The sequence below is a fragment of the Pan troglodytes genome, chromosome 3, assembly GCF_028858775.2.
Source record: "Pan troglodytes isolate AG18354 chromosome 3, NHGRI_mPanTro3-v2.0_pri, whole genome shotgun sequence".
In the NCBI taxonomy this organism is placed as follows: Eukaryota; Metazoa; Chordata; class Mammalia; order Primates; family Hominidae; genus Pan; species Pan troglodytes.
In genome coordinates, this window is record NC_072401.2 from 104,371,379 (window position 1) to 104,384,316 (window position 12,938).

At 38.4% G+C, this 12,938-nt stretch overlaps 1 protein-coding gene across 2 annotated transcripts in view; it reads right to left on the minus strand.

Moving 5' to 3' along the window:
• SLC9B1 (solute carrier family 9 member B1) overlaps positions 1 to 12,938 on the minus strand; it is a 116,172-nt gene that overhangs the window by 7,441 nt on the left and 95,793 nt on the right. For both annotated transcript variants that reach the window (XM_016950977.3, NM_001280193.1), the window contains 2 exon segments: positions 2,896 to 3,002; positions 1,909 to 2,058 (listed from right to left, as the gene is read on the minus strand). In XM_016950977.3, the coding sequence (XP_016806466.1) occupies positions 1,909 to 2,058; positions 2,896 to 3,002 (257 nt within the window).

The following is a 12,938-nucleotide window of genomic DNA, read 5'->3' on the forward strand; positions in this document are numbered from 1 at the left end:
GCATTCACAAAGATAAATTCCAGATATATTAAAAGACTAAATGAAAAAACAAATTAAACAAACAAAAACTACCAAAATATTAAATGATAATATACAAAATAGTATATCTTTGTAACGTTTATATGTTATAATCTTCAGTGAGAAAGTCCTTCTTAAATGAGATGCAGAATCCAAAACCAAAAAAGGAAAACCCAATAGGTTTGGTCATAGGAAATTTTACTTTCATACACCAGACACCATAAACAAAGTTGAAGATAAGCAAAAATTATATGCAATATATACATAACAAAGGATCAGTAGCCCTAACACTAAGAGAAACTATAAATTAGAAACAAAAAAATAAATAACCCAATAAAAATGGTCAAAGATCATAGGTATTTTAAAAAGAATATATGAAGAGAAGCTTACTATACTACTAATCAGAGAAATGTAAATAAAGAATAACAACATCACATAATTGTAAGAAACTACAAGAATTGGATGGTGAGGTCATCTAATAGTAAAAAGAATAGAACTAGTGATAATATCAAGTGCTGTTGATGAGTTAAGGAATTAGATATTTTTGTGCACTGTTGGCAGAGTGTAAATAACCAAAATCTTTTGAAGGGATAATTTAGCAGTGTCCATCAAAATAAAACACAGATCATTTCCAGCTAGGTGTGGTAGCTCATGCTTGTAATCCTAGCACTTTGCGATGTCAAGTTGGGAGGATCCCTTCAGCTCAGGATTTTAAGACCAGCCTGGGCAACATAGAGAGACTCTGTCTCAAAAAAAAAAAAGTCATTTCTAGGACTCTATCCCTATAGATGTACCTGTAATCCCAACACTTTGGGAGGCTGAGGCAGGAGTATCACCTGAGGTCAGGAGTTTAAGACCTGCCTGGCCAACATGGTGAAACCCCATCTCTACTAAAAATACAAAAATTTGCTGGGTGTGGTGGTGTGCGCCTGTAATCCCAGCTACTAGGGAGGCTGAAACAGAAGAATCACTTGAATCCAGGAGGTGGAGTTTGCAGTGAGCCAAGATTATGCTACTGCACTCCAGCCTGCATGACAAGAGTGAAACTGTGTCTCAAAAAAAAAGACATGAACAACACTGTTTATGACAGCACTGTTTGTAAATAACAAAAAGTGGAAACGATCTTAATGTCTATAAATAGAATACTGGTTACTTAAAAAAATGTAAGGGGGTTTGATATTTGACAGTGGTGGGGAATAAAGAAATCTTTTACATTTTATTCTATATGTTTTATTCTTTTACAAGCATTTCTATTTTTATTATTTGTTGGTTTATTATTTATTTATTTTTTTGTGATGGAGTTTTGCACTTGTTGCCCAGGCTGGAGTGCAATGGCATGATCTTGGCTCCTGGGTTCAAGTGATGCTCCTGCCTCAGCCTCCTGAATAGCTGGGATTACAGGTACCCACCACCACGCCACCATGCCCAGCTAATTTTTGTATTTTTAGTAGAGATGGGGTTTCACCATGTTGGCCACACTGGTCTCAAACTCCTGACCCCACGCGATCTGTCTGCCTCCACCTCCCAAAGTTCTGGGATTACAGGCATGAGCCACCGTCCCCGGCCTTTTACAAACATTTTTCATGGATTAATTGTATAATTAAAATTTCAATGAATAAAATAATTAGATTGATAAAGGTAATATAATAATATTATATAAAACTTGGGAAAAAGAGAAGCCTGATGCGATTAACTCAACTTCTGATTCCATATTAGTATATTTCCAGGTGCTTTTCCTAAATATTTTCTTTCCTCGATTGATTCATACACTTTCTTGAGGACAGAAAACCTTTTGGAACATTTTCCAACCAGAATGAGGGGATTTCCTAAATATATGTAAAAAATTCAGTTGTTTTAGCTTTTAAAATATAGCATATTAAAAATATTCACCTTTTCTTGGGACCATTTTGTCCCTGCAATGAAACTCAACACTAGTGTGCATAATCCTCCAGATCCATGTAAACCAATACGTTGGCTGCCTAAGACGGCAGAAACACACATAGTCAAAACAAGGAATCCTCTCTTCAATGTAAGATTTTTCTAGAATTAGATAGATATTTAGAAATTAGTTTATATTAAGTATATAATATTTGACATTATCTATTATATATTTTTGACCCTCTGATATTATGTCTTTAAATGTTATATTAAATGTCTAAAATTTTGATTTTCTTTCTCACCATATATTTTAGCAGACTTACTACCAAGTAACAAAATTTGCAATTAGTCACGTTTCATCTTCTGCCATATCTCTGATACTAGTATCAGTAAAATGGTTAAAGTATTACTGTAAGTGAAGAAGAAAAGAGACCCATAAAATCTCCAGTTTCATATAACATATCCAATGAATTCTTAAAAAATATTTGAATATCTCTTTGGTCAATATGTTACAGCTAAATTTGGATGGAAATTACAGAAATACAAAAGTAATGGCATGTTTTCCTTTAAGGCAGGAAATGGCTAAATTTGAGTGTTGCCTTTGTCAAAAGAGAGCAGGAGTGAATTTCAGTCAGAAAATATGCAGAAATAAATGGGGACCTATTTCCCCCTAAAATGTTTAAGGGAAAATTTGGGGGAAATTATCAAACATCAATAGGCAATTTAGTAGAGAAAGGGAAAGTATAATTCAGAGGGATACTCTGCATTAAGTATATTTTTTGATATTCCTTATTTGCCAAATTAGGAAGCAGAGACTTTAATCAAAGCCATTGACCTGTATCAATCACTGCTGTGCTCAGTTTTAAGTACAGAGTAGGCATTGGAGGCTAGTTTTAGAGAAACAGAATTAAGTATTAAATTTCATGGACCTTACCAAAGTTTAATATTTTGAAAAAAATTTCTAATATTATACTTCTATAAAATAGATTTTGTATTTACCTGGTCTTCACTTGGAAAATATCGAACAAAAAATCCCAAAACAATTCCTGCCAGCAGACTAATACATATGTTCCTTATAGAGGCTATGGCGCTTTTAAGTATACCACCTGTAGGGGCACACAATAAAAAAAAATTCACAAAGAAGTATTTTCACATACACTACACATCAGAAAAGCAAATCTAGGTGGTTCATGAAGAAAAGTAAGCATTTTATAGAACAAATATATGCAAATGGTCTTTTTATAGTGACATATATGAAAACATGTAGATCTATTTAGTACATTAAATATATACTCTCAAATAATTTAATATATACACACAACTTAGAAATGTCCATTATGTAAATAGGCCAGAAAACAAAGACTTAACAAGCACAAGATGCTCCCCTTACATAGCCAACTTAAAAGACAGAGTGAGGTAGTCCAGGCACAGTGGCTCACGCCTGTAATCCCAGCGCTTTGGGAGGCTGAGGAGGGTGGATTACTTGAGGTCAGGAGTTCAAGACCAGCCTGGCCAACATAATGAAACCCCATCTCTACTAAAAATACAAAAATTAGCTGGGCATGGTGGCACACACCTGTGGTCCCAGGTACTCGGGAGGCTGAGGGAGGAGAATCACTTGAACCTGGGAGGCAGAGTTTGCAGTGAGCTGAGATCGTGACACCACACTCCAGCCTGGGTGAAAGACGGAGGCCACACCTCCAAAAGAAAAAAAAAAAAGACTAAGTGAGGTACAAGAATGGAGAGAGACCGAAACACTTGTGGCACTTAACATATGGCTGTTAAGGGCTATATTAACAATTCTTCTTTCATGTACTATATGAAAAAGAAACAAATGATTTTAACATGAAAAGAACAATGTAATAACAACATAAAAAATTTTGTTCCAGGGTCAGTCCTAGAAACATTCAAGGGTCAATTAAGATTTCAGTATATTTAAGTATCTGCTTTTGGTGAAGAAAAAAGGAAAAAAATACAAAAGATTCCACTATATTTTATAGTCATTAATATTAATATATCCATACTTGTAGTTCATTGTAATAAGTAAACAACAAAAAATAAAAAAAACAAAATGAGTCACAAAAATAGTTCAGTTAAGCTCTGGGTAGTGGATTCAATATAGTAAGTAAGTATATTTTTAGACATATTTTCTACTAAATATAACAGGCAGGGCATGGTGGGCTCACACCTTTAATCCTAGCACTTTGGGAGGCCAAGGCAGAAGGATTGCTTGAGCCCAAGAGTTTGAGACCAGCTTGGGCAACAGAGTGAAACCCCATCTTTACAAGAAAATAAAAAATTAGCCCGGTATGTGCTGTGTGCCTATAGTCCAAGTACTCAGTAGGCTGAGGGAGGAGGTCCCTTGAGCTCAGGAGTTCGAGGCTGCACTCCAGCCTGGCTGACAGAGCAAGATCCTGTCTCAAGAAAATAAAATATAATAAAAATAAAAAATAATATAAACAGAGAGATGTCAGCCAGATGGTGGAATGGGGAGCTCCAAACCTTGATTCTCCATAAAGATACCAACTGAACAACAATATATGGTCTAAAAGCCTTTATGGAGTTCCATAAACCATTAAGAAGCTGTAGTAGCACAGACAAGTGCAAAGCCAAGAATAGTGGCATTGAACAAATAAGAAAAGCTGTTGCATTATACTCATGATACCCCTTCCCCAAGCTGGAACAGGTTGGTGTGGCTGGGAAGCACTCAACTTGCAGCTTCTCCATTAGCAGGGAAAGAGAAGACTGGAACGGAATAGTTTTATGAGGTTACCTGAAGCTCATTCTCTCTCTCTAACTTGACACCCAACTGGCATACTTTGGATGCGTGGGAGCCACTGGGAATAAAGGGGAGGTCAGAGATGATGCAGCACCAGGGAACCTGCAGTACCACAGACAGATACCAGAGAGAACAACAGCTCCAGAAAAAGAAACTGGCAAACCTCTACTTGGGATGTTGCAATGTATAAACCCAAAGAAGATGCATTCCCAGAAAAGGTTTGAGAGGCTGCTAGAACCTATAGCCATGCTGATTCAGGTAAAGGTCTTCCGTATGAAGCCAGCTGATAAAAACTGGGAGCAGTGGCAGTTTTTTCAAACGTCCAAATCTTGGCAAAAATAAGTAAAAAATAAAAAAATAAAAAATAACAGGCATAAGAAGAAACAGAGAAACCTGATGACTAAATTAAAGGAGCAAAATAAATCTCCAGAAACCAATCCTAAAGAAATAGATAAATGAGTTACCTGACAAAGAATCCAAATTAACTCTCTTAATGAAGCCCAGTGACAACAGAAATAGATAACTAAATGAAAGCAGGAAATAATTCATGAACAAAATGAAAATATTAACAAAGAGATAGAAACTAAAAAAAAAAAAAAAAAGGAACCATACAGAAACTCTGAAGCTAAGGAATACAACAGCTCAATTGAAAAATTCACTATTGGAAATCACCAACAGACTGTGTAACTGCCCAATGGGTTCACCTTGTGCCCTGCTCAGACAGAGCTGATTTATCAAGACAGGGGAATTGCAATGGAGAAAGAGTAATTCATCCAGAGCCAGCTGTGCGGGAGACCAGAGTTTTATTATTACTAAAATCAGTCTCCCTGAGCATTCGGGGATCAGAAGTTTTAAAGATAATTTGGCAGGTAGGGGCTTGGGAAGTGGGGACTGCTGATTCATCAGGTTGGAGATGAAATCATAGGGGGTTGAAGTGATGTTTTCTTGCTGTCTTCTGTTTGTGGGTGGGATGGCAGAACTAGTTGAGCCATTATTACCAGTCTGGGTGGTGTCAGCTGATTCATCCAGTGCAGGGTCTGCAAAATATCTCAAGCAATGATTTTAGGTTTTACAATAGTGATGTTATCCCCAGGAGCAATTTGGAGAGGTTCAGACTCTTGGAGCCAGAGGCTGCATAACCCTTCAACTGTAATTTCTAATGCTATAGCTAATTTGTTTATCCTGCAAAGGCAGACTGGTTCCAGGCAAGAAGGGGATCTTTTCAGGAAATGGCTATTATCAACTTTGTTTCAGAGTCAAACCATGAACTGAATACCTTCCCAAAATTAGTTCATCCTACTGCCAGGAATGAACAAGGACAGTTTAAATGCTAGAAGCAAGATGGAGTTGATTAGGTCTGATGTCTTTCACTGTCATAATTTCTTCAGTTGTAATTTTTGCAAAGGCAGTTTCAATAACATCAAGCAGAAGAAAGAATCAGTGAAACAGAAGACTAGTCATTTGAAATTATGGAGTCAGAGGAGCAAAAGGGAAAAGGAATGAAGAGTGAAGACAGCCTAAGAGACTTATAGGATGCCATCAAGCAGACCAATGTATGTATTATGAAAGTGCCAGAAGAAGAGAAAAATAAAGGGGCAGAGAGCCAGTTAAAAAAATGACCAAAAACTTCTCAAATTTAAAGAAGGAAATGGACATACAAATCCAAGAGTCTCAAAGAACTCCAAGTTGGATAATTTGCAAAAGACCTACAATGAGACACATTACAATCAAACTGTCAAAAGTCAAAGACAAAGAGAGAATTTTGAAAGGAACAGGATCAGAGCAACTTTTCACATACAAGGGAGATGCCATATGGTTATCAGTGGAATTCTCAGCAAAAACTCTACAGGCCAGAAGAGAATGGGATGATATATTAAAAGGGCTGAAAGAAAAAAAAAACTGTCAACCAAGAACCGTATAGCCAGTAAAACTGTACTTCAAAAATGAAGGACAAACAAAGAGTTCCCCAGAGAATTAAAAGGCGAGGGAATTGATCACCACTAGACCTACCTTACAAAAAATGTTAAAGGGAGTCCTCCATGTGGAAATGAAAGGGCATTGAATAGAAATACAAAAGCATACAAAACATAAACTTCTTTGGTAAAGGTAAATATATGAGTGAACATAGAATCCTTTAATACTGTAATGGTGGTAAGTAAAATACTTTTTTGTCTTTACTTTTTTCTTTTTCTTTTTTGAGACAAAGTCTCGCTCTGTTGCCCAGGCTGGAGTGCAGTGGTTTGATCACAGCTCACTGCAGCCTTGCAGTCCTGGGCTAAAGCAATCCTCCCACCTCAACCTCCCAAGTGGCTGGGACTACAGACATGCACCACCACACTCAGATAATATTTTTAAATTTTTAGCAGAGATAAGGTCTTGCTGGTCTCAAACTCCTAGGCTCAAGCGATCCTCCCATTTTGGCCTCTCAAAGTGCTGGGACTACAGGTGTGAGACACCACACCCAGCCTGTAATTCACTTTTAATTGAAGCATAGAATTTAAAAAGTAAAAGCATAACATTACTGTATTAAATTATGTGAATGAACAATATAAAAATATATATTGTGTGACACTGATAAAGTGAGAAGGAAGTGTAAAGAAGAGTTTTTGTATGTGATTAAAGTTAAGTTGTTGTCAATTTAAAATAGATTATTATAACTATGAGATGTTTTCATGTAATTCTACAGTAACCACAAAGAAAAGACCTACAGAAGATACACAAATAAAAATGAGAAAGGAACCCAAGCATGTCCCTACCAAAAAAAGAAATCAGTGAAACATAAAGGGAGGCAGGAAGAGAGGAAAAGTGGAAAAAAATAGCTGCAAGACATACATAAAACAATAAACAAAATGACAATAGTAAGCCCCTCCCTATCAGTAACTACTTTAAATGCAAATAGGCTAATTTTCCAATCAAAAGACAGAGATTGGCCAAATGGATTTAAAAAAATCTAAATATATACTATATGCAAGAGACTTACATTAGATCTAAAGACACACAAAGGTTGAAAGTGAAAGGATGGAAAAAGATATTCAATGCAGTTGGTAACCAAAAGAGAACAACGATGGCCATACTTAGACAAAATAGAGTTTAAGTCAAATAATAGCACAAGAGACAAGGATATTACATAATAATAAAAGGGCCAATTGACCAAGAAGATATAGCAATTATAAATATATATGCAACTAACAGTACAGCATCTAAATATATGAAGCCAACATAGACAGAATTGAGGGGTAACATAGATAACAACATCATAATAACAGAAAACTTCAATATCCCACTTTCAATTATGGATACAATAACCAGACAGAAGATCAACTGGAAAACAGAGAACTTGAACAACATTGTAGACCAATTGGACCTATCTGACATATACAGAACACTTCACCCAATAATAGCAAAATACACTTTCTTCTCAAGTACATACCAAGACTTTTCCAGGATAAATGGCATGCTAGTCCACAAACAAGTTTTTAAAAATTTAAGAAAACTGAACTCATACCAAGTATCTTTTCTGACCACATTAAATGAAATTAGAAATTCATAGCAGAAGGAAAAAGGAAAAGTAATAAATATGTGGAAATTACAAAAATACACTCTGTTAACCAATTGGCCTGTATGGTTAATATTAATTGTCAATTTGATTGAGGGATGCTTAGATGCCTGATGAAGCACTGAATGAGGGTATATCTGTGAGGGTGCTGCCACAGGAGAATGATGGATGAGTTAGTGGACTGAGAGAGAAAGACCCATCCTCACTGTGGGTAGGCATCATGCAATTGGTTGCAAGTGTGGCTAGAACAAAAAGGCAGAAGAATGGGAACATTCAGCTTGCTTGGATTTCTTTTTTATGCACTTTCTCTCTCTTCCAGAGCAGTATGCCTTTTTCTCCTCTTGCCCTTGCACATCAAACTCTAGGTTCTTTGGCCTTTGGACCCTGGAACTTGCATCAGCAGCCTTTTGGGATCTCTCAGGCCTTTGGCCTCAGACTAGTGGCTGCACTGTTAGCTTCCCTGGTTTTGAGACTTTCAAATTTGGACTGAGCCATGTCACTGGCTTCCTTGGGAGCCATGCTGTAGGCTTCTCTCATTTTCCAGCTTATAGATGGCCTATTGTGGGACTTTGCCTTTGTAATTATGTGAGCCAATTCTCCTTAATAAATTATATTTCATATATATGTAAATATATTCTCTTTTATATGCATGTATCTATATCTATATCTATATCTATATCTATATCTATATCTCCTATTGGTTCTGACCCTCTGGAGAACTCTGATTAATACATAGTCAAAGAATAAGTCACAAGGAAAATTAGAAAATGTCTCGAGACAAATAAAAATGGAAACACAACATTCCAAAGCTTGTGGGATGCAGCAAGATGAATATGAAGAGGACAGTTTATATATCTAACTACCTACCTTAAAAAAGAAGAAAGATCTAAAATAAGCAACTTAGCTTTACACCTCAAGAAACTGGAAAAAGAAGAACTCAATCCAATGTTAGCAAAAGGAAGGAAATAATAAAGTCTAGAGCAGAAGGCCGGGTGCAATGGCTCACGACTGTAATCCCAGCACTTTGGGAGGCCGAGGCAGGCAGATCACCTGAGATCAGGAGTTTGAGACCAGCCTGAGCAACATGGAGAAACCTGTCACTACTAAAAAATACAAAATTAGCCAGGCATGGTGGTGCATGCCTGTAATCCCAGCTACTCTGGAGGCTGAGGCAGGAGAGTCACTTGAACCGGGAGGTGGAGGCTGCACTGAGCTGAGATCGCGCCACTGCACTCCAGCCTGGGTAATAAGAGCAAAACTCCATCTCAAAAAAAAAAAAAAAAAAAAAAAAAGGCTAGAGAATAAAAAAAAACCAATGAAACTAGTAGTTGTTTCAAAGTTCAACAAAATTGACAAATCATCAGCTAGAATATTTAAGAAAAAAAATAAAGAAGACTCAACTTCTTTTAGGAACAAAAGAGAAGACATTGCAACAGATATTACAGAAATAAAAAGGATTCTAAGAGTCTACTATGAATGATTATATACTGACAAGTTGGATAACCTAGGAGAAATGAACAGATTCCTAGTAACATGCAAGTTACCAAGACTAAGTCACAAAATAAAAAATCTTAATAGACCTATTACTAGTAACTGAATCAGGAATCGAAAACAAACCAAATACCTGATAAGGGGTTAATATCTAAAATATATACAGAACAACAACTCAATAACAAAACAACATAATGAGAAATGGTCAGTTGACTTTGCTATGGTCCAAATGTTTATGTTCTCCCAATATTCATATGCTGGAGCCTAATATTCAATGTGATAATATTAACAGGTGGGGCATTTTGGAGATGATTAGTTCATGAAGTCATAGCCCTCAGAAATGGGACTAGGGCCTTTATAAAAGAGGCTTAAGGGAGTTTACTTTCCCTTTTGAACATGTGAGGACAAAGAGAAGGTGCTATCTATAGTGAATATAGTGACCTCACCAGTCACTGAGTCTGTTGTAGCCTAAATCTTGGACTTCTCACATTCTAGAACGCAGGAAATAAATTTCTGTTGTTCATAAATTACCAGCCTAAGGTATTTTGTTATAGCAGCAGGAATGGACTAAGATAGACTTGAATAGACATTTTTTCCAAAAAAAAATACAAATGGCCAACTAGCATATCAACCCGACACTACGTGGCAGCTGCCAAGGCTTGGGGATTGAACTCTCTGAAGCAATAGCCTGAGCTGTATGTTGGCTCCTTTTAGCCATGGCTGGGACATAGTGCAGTCCCAAGACTGCACAGAGCAGCAAAGCTCTGGGCCTGGCCCACAAAACCATTTTTTCCCTCCTAGGCCTCCAACCCTGTGATGGGAGGGGCTGTTGTGAAGAACTCTGACATACCCTGGAGACAATTTCCCCATTATCTTGGCAATTAATATTTGGCTCCTTGTTACTTCTGCAAATTTCTGCAGTCAGCTTGAATTTCTCCCCAGAAAATGGGCTTTTCTTTTCTATCACATCATAAGGCTGCAAATCTTCCAAACTTTTATGCTCTGTCTCCCTTTTAAACATAAGTTCCAATTCCAAACCATATTTTTGTGAATGCATAAAACTGAACACTTTTAAGAGCACTCAGGTCATAAATTGAACACTCTGCTGCTTAGAAATTTCTTCTACCAGATGTCCTGGGTGGGTTCCAAGATGGCCAAATAGGAACAGTTCCGGTCTGCAGCTCCCAGCATGATCGACGCAGAAGACAAGTGATTTCTGCACTTCCAACTGAGGTACCTGGTTCATCTCATTGGGACTGGTTGGAGAGTGGGTGCAGGCCCACAGAGGGTGAGCTGAAGCAGGGTGGGGCATCACCTCACCCGGGAAGCACAAGGGGTTGGGGGATTTCCCTTTCCTAGCCAAGGGAAGCCGTGACAGACTACCTGGAAAAACAGGGCACTCCTGCCCAAATACTGCACTTTTCCCAAGGTCTTAGCAACTAGCAGACAAGATGATTCTCTCCCGTGCCTGGCTCAGCGGGTCCCACACCCATGGAGCCTTGCTCACTACTAGCGCAACAGTCTGAGATCCATCTGCGAGGTGGCAGCCTGGCTGGGGGAGGGCCGTCCACCATTGCTGAGGCTTAAGTAGGTAAACAAAGCGGCTGGGAAGCTTGAACTGGGTGGAGCCCACTGCAGCTCAACAAGGCCTATTGCCTCTAGACTCCACCTCTGTGGGCAGGGATAGCTGAACAAAAGGCAGCAACTTCTGCAAACTTAAACGTCCCTGTCTGACAGCTCTGAAGAGAGCAGTGGTTTTCCCAGCATGGCGTCTGAGTTCTGAGAATGGACAGACTGCCTCGTCAAGTGGGTCCCTGACCCCTGTGTAGCCTAACTGGGACACACCTGCCAGTAGGGGCTGACAGACACTTCATTTAGGCGGCTGCCCCTCTTGGACGAAGCTTCCAGAGGAAGGATCGGGCAGCAATATTTGCTGTTCTGCAGCCTCCACTGGTGATACTCAGGCAAACAGGGTCTGGAGTGGAACTCCAGCAAACTCCAACAGACTTGCAGCTGAGGGTCCTGACTGTTAGAAGGAAAACTAACAAACAGAAAGGAATAGCATCAACATTAACCAAAAGATCATCTACACCAAAACCCCATCTGTAGGTCAACAATGTCAAAGACCAAAGGTAGATAAAACCAAAAGGATAGGGATAAACCAGAGCAGAAAAGCTGAAAATTCTAAAAATCAGAGCACCTCTTCTCCTCCAAAGGATCGCAGCTCCTTGTCAGCAATGGAACAAAGCTGGATGGAGAATGACTTTGACGAGTTGACAGAAGTAGGCTTCAGAAGGTTGGTAATAAAAAACTTCTCCGAGCTAAAGGAGGATGTTGGAACCCATCGCAAGGAAGGTAAAAACCTTGAAAAAAGATTAGATGAATGGCTTACAAGAATAAACAGTGTAGAGAAGACCTTAAGTGACCTGATGGAGCTGAAAACCATGGCACGAGAACTTTGTGACACATGCACAAGCTTCAATAGCCGATTCAATCAAGTGGAAGAAAGGGTATCAGTGATTGAAGATCAAATAAATGAAATAAAGTCAGAAGACAAGGTTAGAGAAACAAGAGTAAAAAGAAATGAAGAAAGCCTCCAAGAAATAATGGGACTATGTGAAAAGACCAAATCTACATTTGATTGGTGTACCTGAAAGTGATGAGGAGAATGGAACCAAGTTGGAAAACACTCTTCAGGACATTATCCAGGAGAACTTCCCCAACCTAGCAAGGCAGGCCAACATTCAAATTCAGGAAATACAGAGAACACCACAATAATACTCCTTGAGAAGAGCAATTCCAATAAACATACTTGTCAGATTCACCAAGGTTGAAATGAAGGAAAAAGTGTTAAGGGCACCCAGAGAGAAAGGTCAGGTTAGCAAGAAAGGGAAGCCCATCAGACTAACAGTGGATCTCTCTGCAGAAACCCTGCAAGCCAGAAGTAAGTAGGGGCCAATATTCAACACTCTTAAAGAAAAGAATTTTCAACCCAGAATTTCATATCCAGCCAAACTAAGCTTCATAAGTGAAGGAGAAATAAAATCCTTTACAGACAAGCAAATGCTGAGAGATTTTGTCACCACCAGGCCTGCCTTACAAGAGCTCCTGAAGGAAGCACTAAACATGGAAAGAAACACCCGGTACCAGCCAGGGCAAAAACAGGCCAAACTGTAAAGACCATCAATGCTAGGAAGAAACTGCATCAATTAACGG